At 46.6% G+C, this 21,329-nt stretch overlaps 1 protein-coding gene across 8 annotated transcripts in view; it reads left to right on the top strand.

Annotated features, from left to right (window-relative positions):
• Positions 1 to 21,025, top strand: part of grip1 (glutamate receptor interacting protein 1) — a 28,123-nt gene extending 7,098 nt beyond the window's left edge. For 2 of the 8 annotated variants that reach the window (XM_029825381.1, XM_011613180.2), the window contains 26 exons: positions 7,971 to 8,051; positions 9,145 to 9,280; positions 9,379 to 9,524; positions 9,606 to 9,689; positions 9,771 to 9,846; positions 9,946 to 10,091; positions 10,302 to 10,449; positions 10,556 to 10,725; positions 11,415 to 11,552; positions 11,630 to 11,779; positions 11,856 to 12,042; positions 12,123 to 12,268; positions 12,695 to 12,775; positions 13,334 to 13,403; positions 13,538 to 13,683; positions 14,405 to 14,549; positions 14,763 to 14,902; positions 14,984 to 15,181; positions 15,328 to 15,481; positions 15,843 to 15,881; positions 16,086 to 16,197; positions 16,361 to 16,393; positions 16,850 to 16,960; positions 17,040 to 17,156; positions 17,274 to 17,420; positions 17,525 to 21,025. In XM_029825381.1, coding sequence (XP_029681241.1) covers positions 7,971 to 8,051; positions 9,145 to 9,280; positions 9,379 to 9,524; positions 9,606 to 9,689; positions 9,771 to 9,846; positions 9,946 to 10,091; positions 10,302 to 10,449; positions 10,556 to 10,725; positions 11,415 to 11,552; positions 11,630 to 11,779; positions 11,856 to 12,042; positions 12,123 to 12,268; positions 12,695 to 12,775; positions 13,334 to 13,403; positions 13,538 to 13,683; positions 14,405 to 14,549; positions 14,763 to 14,902; positions 14,984 to 15,181; positions 15,328 to 15,481; positions 15,843 to 15,881; positions 16,086 to 16,197; positions 16,361 to 16,393; positions 16,850 to 16,960; positions 17,040 to 17,156; positions 17,274 to 17,420; positions 17,525 to 17,815 — 3,392 coding nt within the window. In that variant the 3' untranslated portion in view covers positions 17,816 to 21,025. Of the gene's footprint in view, positions 1 to 475; positions 927 to 5,716; positions 5,933 to 7,970; positions 8,052 to 9,144; positions 9,281 to 9,378; positions 9,525 to 9,605; positions 9,690 to 9,770; positions 9,847 to 9,945; positions 10,092 to 10,301; positions 10,450 to 10,555; positions 10,726 to 11,414; positions 11,553 to 11,629; positions 11,780 to 11,855; positions 12,043 to 12,122; positions 12,269 to 12,694; positions 12,776 to 13,333; positions 13,404 to 13,537; positions 13,684 to 14,404; positions 14,550 to 14,762; positions 14,903 to 14,983; positions 15,182 to 15,327; positions 15,482 to 15,842; positions 15,882 to 16,085; positions 16,198 to 16,360; positions 16,394 to 16,849; positions 16,961 to 17,039; positions 17,157 to 17,273; positions 17,421 to 17,524 lie in introns of those variants that run through there. The other 6 variants (XM_029825377.1, XM_029825382.1, XM_029825379.1 and 3 more) reach the window with 6 other exon arrangements.
• Positions 21,026 to 21,329: the final 304 nt, after the last annotated feature.

Here is a 21,329-nt window from a genome sequence, read left to right as displayed (position 1 = left end):
AACCTGCGTTTTAAATGACTGACAACACAGGGATGACAGGTTAGCCCTTCATCTTTCGCTCCTCATGTCACCTTTCTGCCTCTCCTCCTCATCCTCACCTCATTGGCTAGTCCCCCCCACCCCCACCTGTGTTCAATTACAGAGGCACACACACACACACACACGCCTGAACAGCTCCCATCCCCCCTACAGGGGCAGTGTGTGGAAAAAGGAGGCTAGGATATGAAAAAAATGGAAATGTGATCAAGGAAGGGAGGATGAAAGGAGGAACGCTCATTCCCTTTGCTGACTCTTCAACTACACATTTACAATTCACACACACTCACACACACACTCTCACACACTTACAATAGAGTGCTGCGATAAAGGAGTGGTGTGTGTGAGGGTGAGAATGATGTGTGTGTGTGTGTGTGTGAGAGAGAGAGAGAGAGAGAGAGAGCGAGCGGGAGTGAGCCGTGAGCCCTGTGATTGGCTCAGCAGGGTTAGATGCACCAACAGGAGAGGGAGAGAGAGAGAGAGAGGCTGCATATCTCAAAGAATACAAAGAGCATGTGAGTGACTGTGTGAACGTGTGTGTCACAGAGTTAGCTTGTGTGTTTGTGTGTGTGTGTGAGAGAGAGAGAGAGAATAGAAGCGAGCAAACAAGGAGGAAACCTGATCTCCCTCTCTCTCCCTGTGGAATATCGCTCCCCGTGAGCGACCGCTGTTACTGCTGTCAGCCTATAGCTCACCCAGCCTGGCTCGGCCCGGCCCGGCCCAGTTCAGACCTGGTGCTGCTGTTGCTGGTGGGATGGAGCGGTTCATGGCACTGCTGCGCCTGCTGGGCAGGAGGAGGCGAGGGAGGAGGTACCGAGCGGATGACGATTATCAGGAAGGCTACGAAGACGTTTACTACTACACCAGCAAGTACAACACACACCTACTGAGTGAGTCTCATAGAGCAACACTGAGAGAGAGAGAGAGAGAGAGAGAGAGAAGCTTTCTTTTATTGTCTGGCTGGGAGAGCGAGAGGAGCTTATCATCAGATTACAGCATTTATGGCAAGTGTGAGTGTGTGTGAGAGCAGATTACATATCACACACACTCACACACAAGCAGGTATTCATCTGAAGGAGGGCCAGGTGGTTTGTGGGTAATAACAAGGTAGGAAATGTTGAGTCTGGGACGGAATGTTGAGAACGTAGGGAACACACAGACCTATACACACCTACACACAAACATCTGTCAATAGAGGTTCCTCATTGACATAATCCCTTTTTGTTGGGTAAAAACATCCGGTCCTCATTAACCACACACACACACACACACACACACACACACGGTTTTCCAGTTTATCTGTTTTGTCCATATTTAGTTGTATCTATCCATCCAGATCTGAATAATTTGTGTTGCAGCAGGATTGAGGTCAGTATCACCTGAGAGTTCTTCTTCTTCCCTGGTTGCTAATTAAATCAAGCGCTCTGTCAGTTTTGATACATAATTAATCCTGACCTTTAATTAGGATTTCAGATTAATTATTTTACTTCGACCTGAATTCCTTTCATCTGCCTGTGCCTTTAATAGTGTTTTAAATGAATAAACTGTTAGAATCATAATTAAACGGATGTGTTTCCATCATGGTAGAGGTGTTTCACCGAAGCTAACAGGCTAACTTAGCTCCTCACATGAGCCATCACATCAGGTTATGTGTGTAGGCTGGTGTCACTGGTTTCACTGGGACGAGATGCTGAATCATATCGCTGATTTGGTGGGTTTATTTGGAACTTTCTGGTATCAGACGGGAGCTCAGACGGTTACAGAAACGTCCGAGCTCCCGTCAAACTAGCTGCATGGAGCAAACGATGGAGATATGGATGGAGCGTTCATTTGACTAGAACTAGAACTGTGTGTGAGCGTGTGAATGCATCTGTGTTACTGCTATTTCCAAGCAGCTGAGATGTACTCCTGCAGCTAGCTAACAATGAGTGTGTGTTTAATGAAGAATCTGATTATATATAAAGGCTTTTGAAGGTTGGTTGCATACACCTACACACACACACACACACACACACACACACACACACACACACAGACAGGATCAAATGCACATGCAAAGCGAGAGAGACTCAGAACCTATATATAACAGTTATACGTGTGTAGAGATGATGTAGAGCAGCTGTGTTAGCATCAGGACTGTGTTCCCACTGTGATCTACCTGCTGTCTATGAGCTTACCAGGAGTCTTCAGACGGTTGTTGGGAATCACTCTGGAGATTTTTGTAACTCTTAAGTGAATGTAGAGTTAATGACACCATGTAAGGAATTTGTGGGCGGGGCCAGGGATTTGTCCAAACCCCACCCCCTATTCTACCTGTTTGTGAGTCTGAGTTTAAAATGGCCCGTGGCCACGCCCCTTTTATTTGACGTCCCCTCGTGTTCTCCGTGTACCCGCTAACATCTTTAACTTTGATGGTGCCACTGCCGTTGAAAAAGTTAGCGAAATTCAACTTCTATTTGCTCAACCAATAACTAAAAGGTCACCAATGGGCGCGTGAGTTCCCAGCAAATACCGGGGACAGGAACCGTTCCTCTCACTAGGCCGTCTCCATGGCGATGTGCAGGGTGGGACCCCTGGATGATGGCACAAGCTTCGGTCACCGCGTGATGTCGTGCAAGAGATTCAGGTACCAAAAGCAAAAATAATAAAGAAGGAAGGAGGTAAACATGAAAGTAGAATATGATTTCCTACAGGTCTGTGAAGTATGGCGTTCCAGAGTTTTGCCCTCAAATACAAAACAAAAATGGGCGTTTGGTGCGTTTCTGGTTTGTGTACATGGCGGTGGATCCAAGGAACGAAGTGGGGAGGCGTTCATTAGGGACAGCCAATGGCTTTGGATTTAATAAAGAAGGGTTTGGTTATCAAAAAGCCCAGGCATCAAGACATCGCTCGTCAGAAAACGTTGTCGTTTAGTTCGAATGGGTCCTATATATAACCAGCCTTATTGTTTTGTCTAAGCTAAACCAGTTTAGATCACCCTGGCTAAAAGGCTAAAAGCATCACCGCATCGTGGCTCCCCTGATCTACGATCCTGAAATTTTTGAGAGGCGCACTTGTGCGGCGGTCGCAGGTGATCCAATACTGACACAATCCCTCCTGTAAACTACGCAGACACAGAAGCACAACGGATTACATTCCTCCAAACCCCACTAAGAGGTTTTTAGGGCTAAATTAGCTACACTACAGCTACAGTTGGGCCCCTTAAATTTTCCTGTAAATGGCTGTTCAGGGGAGGTTCCTGCAGTGGGTACACGCCCATATTAGCAGCTAGCCTAGCAGGATCGGTAAACATGGACATGACAAAATTGTAAAGGTGTCCATAGTTACGATCCCACGTAGCTATTAAACTATGTTTTACTTGTGCAGATTAGCGGTTTAGTTTTCTACAGAACTCTTCACAGTAGCTAACACATGTAGCACACACCCCTGCGTAGGGGTGTACACTTCTGGCGGAGTTAGTTGGATTTAAAGACCTATTTTCCAGCATTTTGACATTGAGATTCAGTTTAAAATCCGCCTGATTTGAGGGGTTTTGAGACGAGGTTGATGTAAGGACGAGGTCGTCTCTCCGCTCTAGTCATGTGATGTGCTGAAGCGAAGCTTCTGAGTTTGTGTTCACAGTTCTGAGGTTTCAGCCCATCTGGTTCTCTCTCTCTCTCACACACACACACACACACATGCAGAGACTTGTGAGTCTGTATGTGACTGTTAACACTAATTAAAGCTTTACACTTCCTCTTCTCCTCTGATACTGTTATTAACACTGACTCCTCTTCTCTGTGTGGACTTACATAAGATGTCATAAGATGTGACTCAAACCCATGTGTTTAAGTAAGTTCACGCGCACACGTGCGCTCTCACGCACACACACACTGCTTTCATCACTCAATATCACTCTTTGTACGGTGCAGAGACTATCTCCCTATCACCCTCTCAATTATTCATCAGCTTGTTTCCATGGTAACGGCTGCAGTAGTGTGTCTGTGTCTGTGTGTGTGTGTGTGTGTGTTGAGCTTCATCAGCTTATTTTACTGTATCACGACAGCTGATGTGCATTTACAGGTCTGTGATAGGAAGCAGAGGAGAGGCAGTGAATGGACTTCCTCCTGTACGGAAGCCCGTTTGCACCAAAAAGGAACAACTCCAGCAGAATCATTGACCGCCTAATTTAAGTTCCGTTGTCAGAAGTTTGTTGCAGCTCATCAGGGTCGTGATCCGTCTGGTTCCGTTTCAGTTTGACGGGGTTGCGGTTCGGCAGGCGTGGTTCTGGCTTCTCTACTGTGTTTATTGTTAAGGTTAAATATTGTTGAGCCCTATTTAAACCTTTTACTTCTGTTCAAGGTTTTGCAGCTTCAGTTGCACTGATATTTTAGTATTAGAAGCTGTTGCAGTAACAGTTGTACAGTATTTCATTAATAGTCAGTGTGATAGACAACATTTCAACTATTTAGTTCACCGGAAGTTATTTGTTGTCATCGAGGACGTAATTTATTCACATTGTGTGTCTCTGTAGTACTTCAGGAGTTGTCGTAGTTATACACTCAATACTGAGGTATATCCAGCAGGGGGCGCGATGTGGTCAGACAGCAGCAGCTACTCTATACGAGCAGCAGGGGGCAGCAGAGATCAGTTCACCTCAAATCACAGCCTAAAACTCTTATTTGTGCGCGTGTGCTCGTTTGTGCTAAGGGGGTTGAGAGAAAGGGGGAGAGATGGGTTTTTGCATGTGTGTGTGTGATGTTATTAGAACATCACACACACACACACACACACACTAATCTAGTGTAATCTGCATCTGAAACACTGACCCACATGTGTGTTTTTACTACCTGATGGATTAGACCACGCCCCAACGCGGTGAGTGACATCACAGACAGAAAAGCTGGTTTCCTATTGGCTCCGATTACTTTTGGATACCATTACTGTACTATACTCTTACTAGTCCTGACTACAGCAGTCTGTGCAGTACACTTATGTGTCTATGTAATATTTTACTGTGGTAACCTGGAGTAAGTCATATTATAACCGAACTTCCTGTTAGATGAAAGGATAATGATGTCATTCATCAGAGCCATATCAAGCCATATCACATCAAGTATACAGCGAGTGCAGAATTATTAGGCAAATGAGTATTTTGACCACATCATCCTCTTTATGCACGTTGTCTTACTCCAAGCTGTTTAGGCTCGGAAGCCCACTACCAATTAAGCTTATCAGGTGATGCGCATCTCTGTAATGAGAAGGGGTGTGGTCTAATGACATCAACACCCTGTACCGATATTGATTACTCCAGTTTGTATTTGTAGTGATCAGAGTTTTATTGATGTTGTGTTTATGAGGGTGTTTACACCTCGAGTTTACCCTCTTTTCCTGGGAAACAAATCACTGGGCATTGTTTCCTTTGATGCTTTAAAATCATTCATAATTTCCCTCCTTTCCTTTCATCATTCACCTCCTCTTCCACCAGCATTTCATCTTTCTTCATCCCTCCATCTCGCTGAGGGATTCAGCCACCCTCCTCCCACCCCCTTCTATCTTCCCCCTCCTCCTCTTCATCCTCTCATCTGCGCAGCGCAGGCTCCCCCCCCCCCCCCCCCCCCCCCCCCGTTTTATGGAGGAGCTTCACATCTGCAGCCCTCCCTCTCTACCCCGTCTCTCCCTCGCTCTCTCTTTCGTTCGCTGTGAAACGATTACGTGCCGGTCTCAAGGAGCTCGTCTGTCATTTGGCTGCTCAGAGAGGCAGAGGAGGACGAAGAGGAGGAGTCAGAGGCGGAGGTGCATTCTGTGGCAGCTGCATCTGCATGGCTGGGGGGGGGAGGCCACGGTCAGCTCGGCTTCGCCATGATCGCCGTGTCTTTTAAATGTCGCTGCCAGATCCTACGCAGGGTGAACAAAGGTAGAGAGATGTGCATGGAGAGAGGGTGTGTGTGTCTGTGTGTCTGTGTGTCTGTGTGTGTCTGTGTGTGTGTGTGTGTGTGTGTGATGGGTTTGGCAGGATTTGAGCGGTGTTAACGTATGTTGGCATGGTGAAAACTGCTGACATTGAAAACAGAGATGGATTGTGTGTGTGTGTGTGTGTGTGTGTGTGTGTGTGTGTTAGAGAGGGAGAGCGAAAATGATCTCCTGATGCTTTCATTCAGTAGGTAGCTTTGGAAGAGGGAGAGTGAGTGTTAGCAGGGAGAGTGTGTGTGTGTGTGAGTGTGTGTTCTTGTTTTCATGAATGTAACATTAATGGTATGCGTTGAGAGGAATAGGAGGAGGTCTGATGGACAAAGCTCTGCTGGATTTTGTAGCTGAAGTTGGTGAAAATGCTGCGATGACGGGGCACTCTGAAATACTTAAGTACTTCCGAGTACCGAAGTATCTACAGTGACGATGGGCTCAAGTGTGAAAACATTTGGGATGAGCGACCGTTTCAGGTTATTTTACTGCTGCAACATTAAAGATGTCTACTACAGCCTAACATAAGCTGTTCATCCTGTATTTTTACTGTTGCTTTTACACAAAATTGAGACAGAAAAGCCTCTTTCTATTCAATTGGCTCAGATTTAAATACGGAACTCTGATCCATGAACACATGACCTCATTTAAATGATTATTTGTATAAATGTTGTTAAGCTACTGCTACTGTCCTACATGTGGAGGAAGAAGCCTTCTCCTCCAGTTAGCTATGGTGTGTGTGTGATTCTGTACTGTTATGTAGTGAGGACCAAAATTCCCATTTCACTGTCAAAGTGGGGACATTTGGTCTGATCCTGACAGCTTCAAAAGTGTCTTTAATGGTTCAGACTTGGTATGAAGGTTTAGCGTTGGTTTAGGTTAGTCATGATGGGTTTGGGTTAAAAGTGGAAGAATGTGTCATCGTGTAAGCGCCATGTCCTCCGACCTTTATCCTTCTATTATTTTTTGTTCCGAGTTGTTTGAATAAATTTAAATCTCATTACACAATCAGGATTTTTGATGCCGATCACCGATTAGTGAATATCTCTATTAAAATAACTTGTTTATTTACTGTCTTGACATGTGTTTGGTTTACTGACCATCAAAAAAGGATTCCGAAGTATTTTAGGCCAGTGTTTCACAATTTTTGCCCGCACACTGACTAAGATGACTGATGGCCAGATATAAGTTCAAAGTTCAATTTAGAAAACACAACTTGGGACAAAAATCTTGGCTGCATCAACTTAAAATGCTGTAATTAGATTACTTTGATGTAATTAAACTCTTTTTCTGTAAGAAATATACCGCATGTGTGATTGTATCTGATGCAAGATAAGATTCAAAAAACTTTATTGACCACGAAATAGTGACAGAGCTCAAAACACAAACACAACAGAGACATAAAAAAGACAGATTTAATCCAACAAGATGTGTCTATTTGGCTGTGTTTGCAAAAACAATGTCATTTGGTTCAAATGCGTCTTTGATGGACTAATAAAGTTTTTTTTAAAACTTGAATCATTATTGTTATGGCCCTAGCAACATCGCGGTCGGCGCAGTGAAGCTCCTTCAGAGTAAATAGGACAGATAAAACATGCGCATCCACCATCTACGCAAAACCCCGACGGCATCTTTGAACGGATCAGTGAATTACGACATTGCGGACAATTGTGCAGATTACGTAAAATGCGAAATATTGGCCGACCCGATATAGCCAATCAGATAGGCTGGAAGCCTGACTTTATTACTCCTAATTTTTGCAGATTACTAAAAGTGGCAGCTGAAATCCTGAGACGAATCCATCAGTGTTTTGAATACAGTGGTATTTGTGCTCTTGTTTATATTTAGGTTGGAGTATTTCATTGTCAGCGGGTGCTGCTGTAATGTGACCAGCCCTCAAATGCCAGAACCTCCCCTGTCATCAGCTGGTGGAAAGCTGATGACAGGAAAAAGAGCTTCAGATGTGGACCTCATGTTGTCGCTTCTCATTTCAGATGAAGGCCCGTACAGCAAACACTCAGCCGGGTCCAGAACCCCAGATGGAGCCCTGGCCATCAGGAGGCAGAGTATACCAGGTGACCATCCTGTTCCATGATCTGATTTGAGATCAGAACCCTGAGGACAGACCTCCAAGATCAGCTGATCTGTATCTGTAGTCTGACTTGTGGAGCGGGGACCAAACATCTATCTTTAAAAACCGAAAAACTAAACAATGTTAGCAAGTCTTCACTCAACTGTCCAGAAGAGACAAACAACAAACACACAGATGTGCTGTTCTTTGTGTTGGTTTTGGCCTCATAATTGAAGCTGTTGTCTATGAATGACTATGAATGGTAACAAATCAGAGCCATGATGCTAGCTTCCCGGTCCTGTTAGCACCAGTCAGAACCATGACCATCACATCCAGACGAGAACCTTCAGAGTGCAGGAGAACAAGAGCGGTGGCTCAGTTTGATGAAAAAGAATGGTGGAGCGGTGGCCTTGGGCTCGGCCGGATTCGGCATGACGACTGTAGGATCAGTCAAAAGGCTGAGTCCCTTTTTGATCGACAGCTATTTTTAGATATACTCGAGCGTCACTTGAGCATTGGGAGCTAAGTCCCATCGCGGATTTTGTTAGTAAAGGCGAAAGAAAATCTGCAGCCCAGTTCTTGATGTTTGCTCGGTGAAATCGTTTGATCGTTTCCAATGTTCATTTCTCACACTGCAAATGAAACACACTCCCTTTAGGTTTTTGTTTCAGTTTAACATCATGTCAGCAGTCCCTTTTTCGAGGGTTCATATTGTTTCATTAGAATCAATCATTCGTGCTGTTGACTAGGGCTCCCCCACCCGTGAGACTGGCAGCAGCCACTACATTAGACTCTCCAGATCAGAACCATTTGACAGGTTACTGAACCATTTAGAGCGCGGTGGTAGAACAACAGTTTAAAGCCCATCTATCCTTTTCTCTGTGCTTGGCGGGAGCAGAGCTGCTCTGGACTCGTCTCTCCTGCTCTTCAATATTTCAGCTTTGTGATGAAAAATTGATGAGTGACAGAAAAAGAGGTGACATCACATCTGTGGTCTTCTGGATTCTTCCTCTTCGGCCGCTCGGACGGAGAGCAGCGATGGAGGGATGGATAAATGAAAGAGACTACATGTCAAAGTGCTCTGCTGTGTGTCGTAGATGAGTTTCGGGGGTGTTCAGTGGTGGAGCTGGTGAAGAAGGAGGGTACGACACTGGGGCTGACGGTGTCCGGAGGCATTGACAAGGACGGGAAACCGCGAGTTTCAAACCTGCGGCAGGGAGGCATCGCAGCCAGGTAGTGCTACGGCTGAGTTTGTGAGGATTCCTCAGTGGGTGGTAATGGAGACCGGTCAACCATTCACGCTAACTGTTGAAAATGAACGGGTTTAACAGGAGCGACCAGCTGAACGTGGGCGACTACATCCGCGCCGTGAACGGAATCAACCTGGCGAAGTTCAGGCACGACGAGATCATCAGCCTGCTGAAGAACGTGGGAGAACGAGTGGTCCTGGAGGTGGAGTACGAGCTGCCACCTGTGTGTGAGTACTGCCGCGGGGATCCGTCAGCAGCGCCGCGTGTCTGTGACCTGCGGGTGGTTGACGTGTCGTGTCCCGTTGCAGCCGTGCAAGGGTCAGGGGTCATATTCAAGAATGTCGAAGTCACGCTGCACAGAGAGGGAAACAGTTTTGGCTTCGTCATCAGAGGTGAGGGATTTGTTTGTATGTGTGTGAGATAGGGACGATTGTGTTCATGACACGTGTGTGTGTGTGTGTGTGTGCGTGCAGGCGGCGCTCATGAAGACAGGAACAAGTCTCGTCCCATTGTCATTACAAACATTAGGCCGGGCGGTCCAGCTGACCGGTGAGTGACCTCTGACCTCAGCATTACTTGAGGCTTTCTGTCCTTCCAGAGCCTATGTGCAGACTCTCTCTCTCTCCCGACCTCTCCCCATCCCTTCAGAGAAGGAACGATCAAGCCGGGTGATCGATTGTTGAGCATCGATGGGATCCGTCTCCATGGCAGCACGCTGGCAGAGGCGATGAGTATTCTGAAGCAGTGTGGGCAGGAAGCCACGCTGTTGCTCGAGTACGACGTTTCCGTCATGGGTGAGTTCGCCAATCGATATCTACAAAACAAGCGGAGTCATTACTGATCAATAACCTGTCACCTCTTAACTGTGATTGTAAATAAAAGAGTAAAACTAAGTTTATATGAAGGAACAAGGTTTTGAGGCATTCACTTAAATAATCACTGCTCAGCTCATCGGGATAAAGTTTTATATTTGTGAATAACACACCCGTGATGTGATGCCTCAGATTCGGTTGCCACGGCATCGGGGCCATTGTTGGTGGAGGTTGCCAAGGCGACAGGCTCCAGCCTGGGCATCGCTCTGTCTACATCCATGTTCTGCAACAAACAGGTGATTGTCATCGACAAGGTGAAACCAGCCAGCATCGCAGACAGGTATGTGGCCCCGCCCACCTTCAATGGCTCACCTGGGTTGACCCGACACATTCTCTGACCCTGTGTGTGTGTGTGTGTGTGTGTGTGTGTGTGTGTGTGTGCGCAGGTGTGGTGCTCTTCATGCTGGAGATCATATCCTCTCCGTTGATGGGAAGTCAATGGAGTTTTGCTCACTGGCTGAAGCCACTCAGCTGCTGTCGGCCGCCTGTCAGACAGTGCGCATGGAGATCCTGCCCCAGCACCAGGCCCGACCAGCGTTGAACGCACCACAGCATGGTACAGTACACAGCACCAGGCCCGGGCGCTCCCTGAATGCACCAGGATAGTACAATATACAACAATGGGCCTCAATGCAACACAACATGGTACAATACTTAGCACAGCTTCTGAAAACATTACAGTACATTACAATACACAGCACCAGGCCTGAGTGGCCCTGAAGGTCCCACAGGATAGTTCATTACACAGCATTGGGCCTCAGTGCAACACAATATAGTACACTACATAGCACAGGGCCTGAACACATCACAGCACAGTACAGTACACAACACCAAGCCTGACCAACCCTGAATGCATCGCAGCGAGGTACAGTACACAGCATCTGGCATAACCGACCTTGAGCGCATCAGAGCAATTTTCAGTACACAATACCAGGTTTGTGTGGGTGTGAACACATGACAGCAAGATATCAGAACATGAATTACTGGTCAGGAAAAGGAGGGGAGTTTACCTTCTTCCCAGACAGAGAACAATACATGAGGTTTGGTTATCTATTGTGGAGGGTCTGTGTCTGGACCCGCTGTGTTCAGCCATGGAGCACTTAAGATAAAAGGTTATAAAAGATCACAGAGACATGTTTGATCTTTTATACGGAGGTCACCCGACCTCTGACCTTTCCTTCTGTTCTAACCTGAATACCCTATGTGTGTGTCTGTGTGGGCGTCTGTGTGTGTGTGTATATGCAGTCAAGGTACAGCGTAGTCCCCGGACCCTCCCCTGGGAGACCGGAGGCTCCGCGCCTGTCCTCCCCCCCTACCACTACAACACGTACCACCCTGACCAATCAGCTGCCAGATCGCACAACCGCCATCCCAACAACCCTTGTACGTCTGATCCCCTCTTTCTCTCCTGAAGTGTTACACGGTGACCTTCGCTCACATCTCTCTCTCTCTGTCTGCAGCGCTCAGCCACTCATACTCTCCTGGCTCCATGTCAGCCTATAGTCTCTCCTCCCTCAACATGAGCACACTGCCCAGGAACATGTATCCCACAAGTCCACGAGGCACACTGATGAAGAAGAAGTCCAAGAAGAAGGACTTCAAAAGTTGCTGTGAGTGCGAACTTTGACCTTTGACTCCAGGTGATTAACCGTGAGACACTGACGCCCTTCTTTCTCCCCCTCTCAGCGTCTCTTGCCTCCTCCACTGTGGGTCTTGCCGGTCAGGTTGTTCACACTGAGACCACCGAAGTGATGTTGCTGGGTGACGGCATCATGGGGTTCGGCCTGCAGCTGCAGGGGGGAGTTTTTGCCACGGAAACTCTCTCCTCACCGCCGCTCATCGCATATATCGATCCCGACAGCCCCGCTGAGCGGTCAGTTATCCAAATTTTACTGATTATTACTACACTACATACAACTGACTGTGTGTGTGTGTGTGTGTGTGTGTGCGCAGGTGTGGAATCCTGCAGATTGGTGACAGGATTCTGTCAATAAATGGAGTTCCTACTGAAGATTCAACTCTGGAAGAAACCAATCAGCTGCTCAGAGACTCGTCCATCACAGCCCAGCTCACACTTGAGATTGAATTCGATGTGGCAGGTACACACACAGACCCACACACACATTTGTGTTTTCTGTGGAATTGAAGCCAAGATTCCTCCTTGTTATGTGAGTATTTCAGAGAGCTCTGTCGAGAAGCTTGTTACGGTTTACTCACATTAAATGACAATGCTGGTTTTAATGAATGTTTTTGCTCGTTTTTGAAAAGTATCACTGATGAAACCCAAATCAAAGCTACCATGGAAAAAATTAGCTGTCGGGTCGCTTTGAAACACACTCCCTCTAGGTGTTTGACTCTGCTTCTTTGGCATCCTGCTGCCCAAGCATCCAAACAAGCATATGTTTGTTTTCCTGTCATCCAGCTGGATAAATAACACCTCTCTCTCTCTCTCTCTCTCTCTCTCTCTCTCTCTGTCTCTCTGTCTCTCTGTCTCTCTGTCTCTTACTCTCACTCTCCCCCCCAAGAATCAGTCATCCCCAGTTCTGGGACGTTTCATGTAAAGCTTCCAAAGAAACCAGGAGTGGAGCTGGGAATCACAATCAGCTGTGAGTAAAGACAGAGTGAAGGAGAGGAGAGAAGGATGAGAGTTATCTCTGTTTGTGCAGCGTGACATAAAAATGAGGTCACGCTCGCGCGCTGTATAACAATTATTTTTAGCCTCGTTTGCAGCACAGCAAGAGTTTCCACATCTGTGATTGAGACTTAGGCAGCGCCACCATGTGGTTGTTGTTTGTTATGATATATCCTATTGATCATTAATTAATTGTTGTTTTCTTTTTTTATTTCTTGAGACACAAAAATGTTTCTAAAAGCTGATGATTAAATCTGTTTGAGACCAATTTTCTTCACACGTATTTTAATCCAATTACAGAGTTCAAAATGTAACCAACATTGGAGACATTTAAAGATCAAAGCAGCACTCATGATTAATTTGTACTTTCATCAGCTTCTGACAACAAGACTTGTGGGAACTTAAAGTTTACATTTGCATAAATGTCATTTTAATATTGATTTCAGCATTTAACTTTTAATCTTCAGCAGTTAAATATATTATTAAAAATATAGTATTAGTAATTCATCTGAAGCCAATTCTGTGTGTTCAGCTCCATCTAACAGGAAACCAGGTGATCCACTGATCATCTCTGACATCAAAAAAGGCAGCGTGGCTCACAGGTAACCTCTCTGACCTCAATGATGCCGATTCTGTGTGTGTTGTAGGTCATGTACTCTGGGGTGGGAAACTCAATCCGGGCTGTTTTACTGTAGCAAAGATTAAAGGTTGATGGAATTACGTGGTGCGTTTTCAGGACGGGAACGTTGGAACTGGGGGACAAGCTGCTGGCCATCGATAACATCCGTGTGGAAAACTGCTCCATGGAGGAGGCCGTTCAGATCCTGCAGCAGTGTGAGGAGCTGGTGAAACTCAAGATCCAAAAAGATGAAGACAACTCAGGTAGTGAGAACAGATCTGTGGCTGGATTAGCAGATTAGGATTTGTGGCTTTAATTTAGTCTGGAAAGTCAATTCAGTTCATCTTTATTTAGTACAGTCAAAATTGTCCTTAGGTGCTTTCCAGAATCCCAGGGCCTGACCCCCAACAAGCTACAGGGGCAAGGAAAAACTCCCCTTTAACAGGAAGAAACCTTGAGCAGGACCGGGCTCATATAGGGGGACCCTCCTGCTGATGGGGGGCTGGGAAGAGAGAGAGGAGAAGGGGGAGGAGGAAAGGTACAGGAGAGAATAGACCTAAATCATGCAAATGCATTAATTACAACAAGCTATCAATGTAAGAGCTGACTGGGGGTTCGAGGTCAGCAGGTCAGTACGCAGCTATGAAGTTACCGATTCCTGGAGATGGAAACAGCCAATCACAGCTCAGCACAGGAGCTCTGTCATTAGAGCAAACCAACAATGTTCTAAACGTAGAACCCTTCTTCCAGAAAGTCACATTTATGGTGTGGAACAGATTTTCAGTTTATGGCCTTTGCTCTTTCTTCCCTGTCACCATGGAAACACATAATGTCTTTGAAGGATCTCTGCAGGATTTTGCCCGGGCCATGAATTTGATACCTAAAACATAAAAACCAAACCCACTGACGCTAATTAGTGATGATCTTTGCCAGACTGTCTATTGACAGGTTTGTGATCTTTAATGAACCTGTGACATGTTGCAGATGAACAGGAAGTATCAGGCAGCATCATCTATACTGTGGAGCTGCAGAGGTATGGAGGCCCACTGGGAATCACCATCTCAGGCACCGAGGAGCCCTTTGACCCCATCATCATCTCATCGCTGACCAAGGGGGGGCTGGCAGAGAGGTAAACAAACACACACACACAGTCACATACAGATGGTTACTGTAGAGGCTTTATAAACAGTGTCAGCTGCTCTGGTTTTAGTGGAGAAGATCCATCTGTTTTATGAGATAAATAAACCATCTTCAGTCTATTCAACAAGATGTTACTCGCAGGGGTAATGGCAGAGATTATTAAAAAGCACAGAGTGTTGACAGTGTGTTTGTGGGTTTGTAGGACTGGTGCCATCCACGTGGGTGATCGTATCTTAGCCATCAACAGCAGCAGCCTGAAGGGGAAACCTCTGAGCGAAGCCATCAGTCTGCTGCAGCAGGCGGGCGAGACAGTCACCCTGAAGATCAAGAAGCAGGGAGAACGTACGCAGTGCAGCGAATGCAGCTTTAACGTCACTAAACCACCGTTTCAAACAAACTCTTCTGTTTCGGTGTCCATCTCAGTGACCAGTCCAAAGTCCTGTGTGATTGGACAAAGCCTAGGCCCAGGCGCGGGGCACGAGCACCAGGATGGGAGGGAGGAGTCTGTCGTCACAGTCCCGCCTCTCTCCAGCCAGAGACCCTTCAGCACGCTGCCGTCGGTGGACAGCGCCGTGGAATCGTGGGACGGATCCAACATGGACAGCAGCTTCACCAGCCCGGGTAAGAGACTGACCTCTGGCCTTCTGAGCACAAAGATCAGGGACTTGTGGTGGATTCTGTAGAGCGCTGCTCCCAACAACAAACCAAACTGTAACTCTGTGTGCGTGCGCGTATGTGTGTCTGTGTGTGTGTGTGTGTGTGTGTAGCTCCACCCTTTCAGTCATCTCCATACAGTTTCCATGAGTGGTGCAACGCCAAGGTGACCAACAGCCAATCATCTTCTTTCACTCGCCCGAGAGCCAATCCCCTATCGGACCTGGGACTGGGTGATGATGACTGGGACCGCCCCCCGCTCGGAGGGTGAGAGAGTTATTGGTGTTTTTGGTGGAAAAACGACCACGCTGACCCCACTGACTGCCTACAGCTGATGTTAAATGCGACAAGCAGTGGTTTAAATTGTCTGCAGTAAAGATGATTTGATCAAATCTATGATCTGTTCAGTTCACACTTTATCAGGTTATGTTTTAAGCTGTTAAAAGCAGAGTCTGTGTCTCTGATAGCGTAATTCATAGTATTTGTATGGCAGATATACTTTCCGGGTACTTTGTTTCAGTATTAGGAGGATTTTGTTTGCATTTCCCCCTGTTATGTTCCTTATTGAAATGAACGGGACATTAGCATGCAGCTAACAGCAGTATCCACGGTTTGTCTCTGTCTACAGAGTCTGTAACCTCCCCAGCGGTTTAATCTCTGACAGCAGGTATCACACTGACCTTTGACCTCTAACCCTAACCTCTCACACTTGCCTTCTAACACCCACCCCCCTGACCCCATCAGCAGAGACCCTCACTTGGTGACCCTTTGACCCTGTCTAGTGCTCAACTGTATGTGCATGACCTTACCAGTGTCAGAGCAGAGGAGCGTCTCACGTCTGGTTGGCTGACTTTTGACCTCTCTGCTCCAGGTTCACTGTGGGACACGATGGGACAGAACCAGACCAGGAGGAGAACTTCTGGTCTCAGGCTCTGGAGGACTTGGAAACGTGCGGCCAGAGCGGCATCCTCAGGGAGCTGGAGGTGAGTGAGAAGGTTCAATTCCAAGTGAAATGAGCGGATTTCAGTGAACTCATCGTCTGAAGGAAGAGAGGAATTCAGGGTCCCTCCAAAATCCTTCAAAAGTTTAAATACTGTTGCGTTTGAGTCCCAAAGCTGAAAACCAAATTAACTGGTTCTCTTCCAGGAGTCTGGACAGGAAATGCACCTCCACACTCTGGTACCTCTCCTCCTCCATCCCCCTCTTCTCCTTTCTTCCTCTCCTCTCCTTTTTTTTATCTGTTTGAATGTGACTAACGACGCTTCAGCAGCAACGCTGTGATGTCATCATTTTAATGTCACATGGCTTCTGACCAATCACGTTGGCACGGCTGGTGTGAGGAAGGCATGCTGGTACAGCTTCTGCAAAGCCCGATGGGAGGTCTGTGATGCTCGCCTTTAATTGGCTTGAATGTGAGAAAGAAGTGATTGATCTAAACTGTAAACAGGACAGATCATTCAAGACTGGATCTAGTAGATCTTCAGCAGGTCTATAACAGCCCAAGATCAGCGGTGGGTTGAGGAACCTGTCGGAATCCGACCTGCTCTGTCTGGATCATCACAGGCTTCTCCTCAGGCTCCCCGAATGCATCTGTCCTGAGTTGTGATCAGATGCCTTTTGATTCGCTGTCTCCAGGCAACCATTATGTCAGGTTCCAGCCTCAGTCTGAACCACGACCCCACCCCCCCACGCAGCACACTGGGCCGACAGGCGAGCTTCCAGGAACGTAGCAACTCCAAACCGCAGGTGACCACCCCTGACCCAGGTCAGCAGCTCCACTGAATAACTGTGTCATAGCTTTATCGGCTCCTTCACCGTCTCACAGGTGTCGGCGCGTTCCAACACCTTACCATCTGATCCTCAACGTCGTGCATTCGCCATGAGGAAGATGAGGCAGGAAGTCAATGACATCCTGAACCAGAACCCCGTGGAGCTCCACAAGGTGCCCTCTCAGACACTGACAGAGATTGGTGTCGTTGTCATGACGTTCAGATTAATATTTACTTTATTCATCCCTGTAGGGAAATTGAATTAACTGTGTGTGTGTGTGTGTGTGTAGCTGACTCTAGAGAAGGCCTCAGATCTGGAAGACTTTGGTTTTAGTGTCTCTGATGGTTTGTTGGATCGCGGTGTCTATGTTAGCAACATCCGTCCAGGAGGCCCAGCGGAGCAGGGTGGCCTCCAAGCCTACGACCGAATATTGCAGGTAGTCAAACAATGACAACGCTAAATAAGTATAAACAGTACAACAGCTCCCCAAACCTGGGGCTCCGCCTGGCTCGTTAATGGCATCCATGTTGTTTCTCCCAGATTAACCACGTCCGGACCAGAGACTTTGACTGCTGCCTTGTGGTTCCACTGATCGCAGAGTCTCCAAACCGCCTGGAGCTTGTCATCAGCCGAAACCCCGCCTCCTCCCCTTCCCTGCTGACCAATCACACTGAAGGCACCGCCAACAACAGCCACTCCCCCCAGTCAATCAGCTGTGACCTCGGACCGTCTGAGCTCCCTATTGGACATGCAGAAGATGGCGTTCCAATCAAGTGGAGCCAACCTGGAGATGTGCTGATGGTGGGTCAGGTGACAAATAAGTCCTTATAGCAGACACAAAAGTAGACAGAGCCAGTTAGGACCAGACAGAAGAAGAGAGATCAACAATCAAAGAAGAGAGCTGAACTGGTTCCGGCCTGAGTCACAGTGGACCCCCCATGGTGCTACACACCTAATGGATGAACTTTAACTCATAACCACTGATCTTTGAATTGCTGAAGCAGCACAAAAGCACATAGATGGACACCTTAACTGTCCATCTGAACCTGTTCTGGATACTGGTCCAAATGGAACAATAGAAATGACTACTGATCAAAAAGGAACCACTGAAAATACTGGTGAGACTGGTCCAAGAATGATGGGTAATTGTTCTGTTAGAGCCACTAGCAAAGGTTTAACTCGTTCCAAGAACTATACGAGCCAAGAAGGAAGACTTGAATTGGAGTTTTTGGGTGGTTCTGGTGGATTTCTGAATCATGGCAGCTGACTCCACCTGGGTCAGAAGAACTCCTCTGTTTCTGTTGCCGTGTCCTCAATGGAGCTACAATACTGTACTGGTCCCAATGGACCCAGAGCCTCAGCCAGTAACCTTATTTGTCTTAGATGATTCTCATTTTTATTTTGGGTCACTGCTTGTCCCAGTCCAGTGCTGAACCAGTGCCGTGGTTCTGTCCAACCTGGCAAAGAACCACAGAATCAGATTTCAGAATCTGACACGCGACCGACCTGGATCTTTTCACTTCCTGCTTTGAGGAAACAAATATGGGAAAATGGATGATGTCATTGCGGTAACACACTTCCAATATATATCAAGGATCTATCAATGTCCGATCATTCTGGGATGGTTCTGATCGGAGCATCTCCAACCAGAGTGAGGGTTTGAATTTAAGATTTTAGTTCTGTGCCATGAATGAGCTGCCGGTTGGAGGAAGACAATGAGGAAGATGGTGATGATGAGCAGTTCAATAAGATTTTTCTACCGTTTACACCTGTTGGACTGGCCACACTGTGTGTATGTATGTATGTGTGTGTGTGTTGTATTTAGAATCAAGGCCAGTTAAGCCCCTCCCACCTTATCCTGGCTTTGTCCTTCTAAGGCCCTGTTCACACTGCCGCCCCAAATCGGGTTTCTATCCTGTCTGGAATCATGAAAATCCGATTGGGACCGATAGCGACGGACATCATCAAGAGGGAGACGCTAATAACGGCACAACATTCGGGAAGAGACACCTAGAGTCACCTGGTGGGACGCCGCAGTGAGGACACCAAGGAGAATATCGCGCTGTGGAGCTTGTCCATTGTCTCACATGCTTCTGTGTCGCTACTTCTGTGTACTGAAGCCGACGTCGTTACCACGGCAACCGATCCAGCCCGGGCTCTGAAGTTCGGACGCGAAGAAATCTGATTTGATCACTTGCAAATGTGGACGCTCAAGCTTCAGGATTCGAGCAGCAAAAAGGGGTTCGCCCGCAGTGTGAACGGGGCCCAACTTCCTCCCTCATCCAAATTTCATTTCTGAGCGCTTCAGCTGATTGGCTGGAACCAATCAGAAGATAAAATCTGCCCCCTCCCCCACACAAAAGCACCAATCAGCTCCGAGAAAGAAGCCAAGCATGCCACCCCCCCACGTCCCCCCACCCCCTCAGTAATAGTAATCTATTATGCTAATCGATTGTGTGTTTTTGATTGATTGTTGTCAGTTTCTCTGTTTGTTTCTGTGGCGACTGAATCTGAAAACATGTAAAATAGATTAAATACAGTTCAGTCATGTTGCTGTTGACATAAAAAAATCAAACCCTGAAACTCTTCACCTCATGACCACAAAACATTACACAAAAGATCCTGAAAAACAGGAAGTCTGTGTCAGTAAACATGAGTGTGTGTGTAAGTGTGTGGGTGTGCTGTGTGTTAGAAAAATTAGCATCTCACCTCTAAACTCGTAATTTTCAACTGGCCAATCAAATCCCTCCTGCTAGTCATTTGTTAGCCACAGGCTGTTTGACAGGACAGAAAGCATGATTGAGGTTTTCATACAGTGCTAACATGCTAATGTGCTGATAACAGCCTCTACATACAGGGTGTCGAGATTGTCTGACATGTGGCTACCAAAGACAGCACAATGCTAGCTGTAGTTATGTTTCCCACCAGGTACACTGATGCTTTAATCCTTGTTGGTAATCCAAGCGCCAACACAGCTCCTGATGGGTCTGTGCACGAGTAGCACAAGGTTAACATAGGGCTACAATCCATCAAAGTGGCTGGTCTTATATTATAGACAACCTAGTTAAGGTTGCTACTCTCTCGACAGCACAAGATATGGTTTACACAGCTAGTATTTTACATGCCACCTTAGAGTTAAGAGAATGAAGTGACCTCACAAGTGATTATGTGTGAAATATGTTGACGGCAAACACTTATTAAATATTTCCATGATTTCCAGGGCGCAAAAGTAGAGGCTGATGATAAATAATGTAAACAATAACGGTGTCATTGTGGTACATAGTATGTCTCTGAGAAATAGCATATTGTTCCTTTACATGTAGCCCATGCTAACGCATACCTGAGACCCACCAACGGGATTAAATGGCTGTTGATATTGCTGTTAGCCATGTATTCCACACCACTGTGAGGAGCCTTTAAATTCTGTCACAGTGACAGCAAACATGACGTTTCTACTGTTTTAGCGTGTAGCTGCGTATGGTTCAGTGACATTTACCACACGGGATTATTCGTATCATGGCTAATACGGCTGGTAATGCTAATCTAGCTCAGTTCTACCAATGAGGAAGAGCCACAGGGCTGTGGGGGTCTGGCTTCAGGAGGGTTTGAAGAGTGAGATCTAAAGCCATACACACAGGATTGTGCAAAAAGATGGAGTCTGTGTGTGTGTGTGTTTTAGCGTTTGTGTGCATGTGTGTGAGTGTGTAGCACTGCAGGGATTTGCACGCTAGTGATTCACCTCAGCAAGACTTCCACATACACAAAAAACACACACAACACGCACATGCACACACACGCATCGCACTGCCATTTGAAACAGTGGGTCAGATTAGTTTCCATGTAGCTTCACCAACCAAACGGTATTTTTCTTTAAAGGAACAGGGATGTTGTAAAGTATTTTTGTACAAATTTAATACTTTGGTAGCATGATGATGTTCCTGGTGTTTGTCCTGTTGGGCTCAACTGCTCCCACCCCCACCCCCACCCCCTTTGTATGGAAGACTACTGAACAACAATAAAGAGGAAGACCCGCTGGAGGAATTGGCTCCTTGGTTTCATTATCCATCCATCTATCATGGCTAGAGTCTAACCCAGCTACCTTTGCACAAGTTGCCTTTAGTTGAAGGAACCTTTTCAGAACCATATCTGATAGACCCAAACATAAATATAAAAAACTTCAATGTGGGCCTTAAACTGGTCTACACTTATGTCTCAAATTTGGGATTCATTTGTATTATTAACGATGCTCAGTTCTTGGTAACATCGTTTAGAAAACGATAAATATCTTAAACCTGAACCGGATGTGACGTTTATTCCGGGCGCTCTGCCTGTTCGCTGACTCTGT

Source organism: Takifugu rubripes, chromosome 18 (assembly GCF_901000725.2).
Source record: "Takifugu rubripes chromosome 18, fTakRub1.2, whole genome shotgun sequence".
NCBI lineage: Eukaryota > Metazoa > Chordata > Actinopteri > Tetraodontiformes > Tetraodontidae > Takifugu > Takifugu rubripes.
This window is presented reverse-complemented; position numbering and strand designations above follow the sequence as displayed.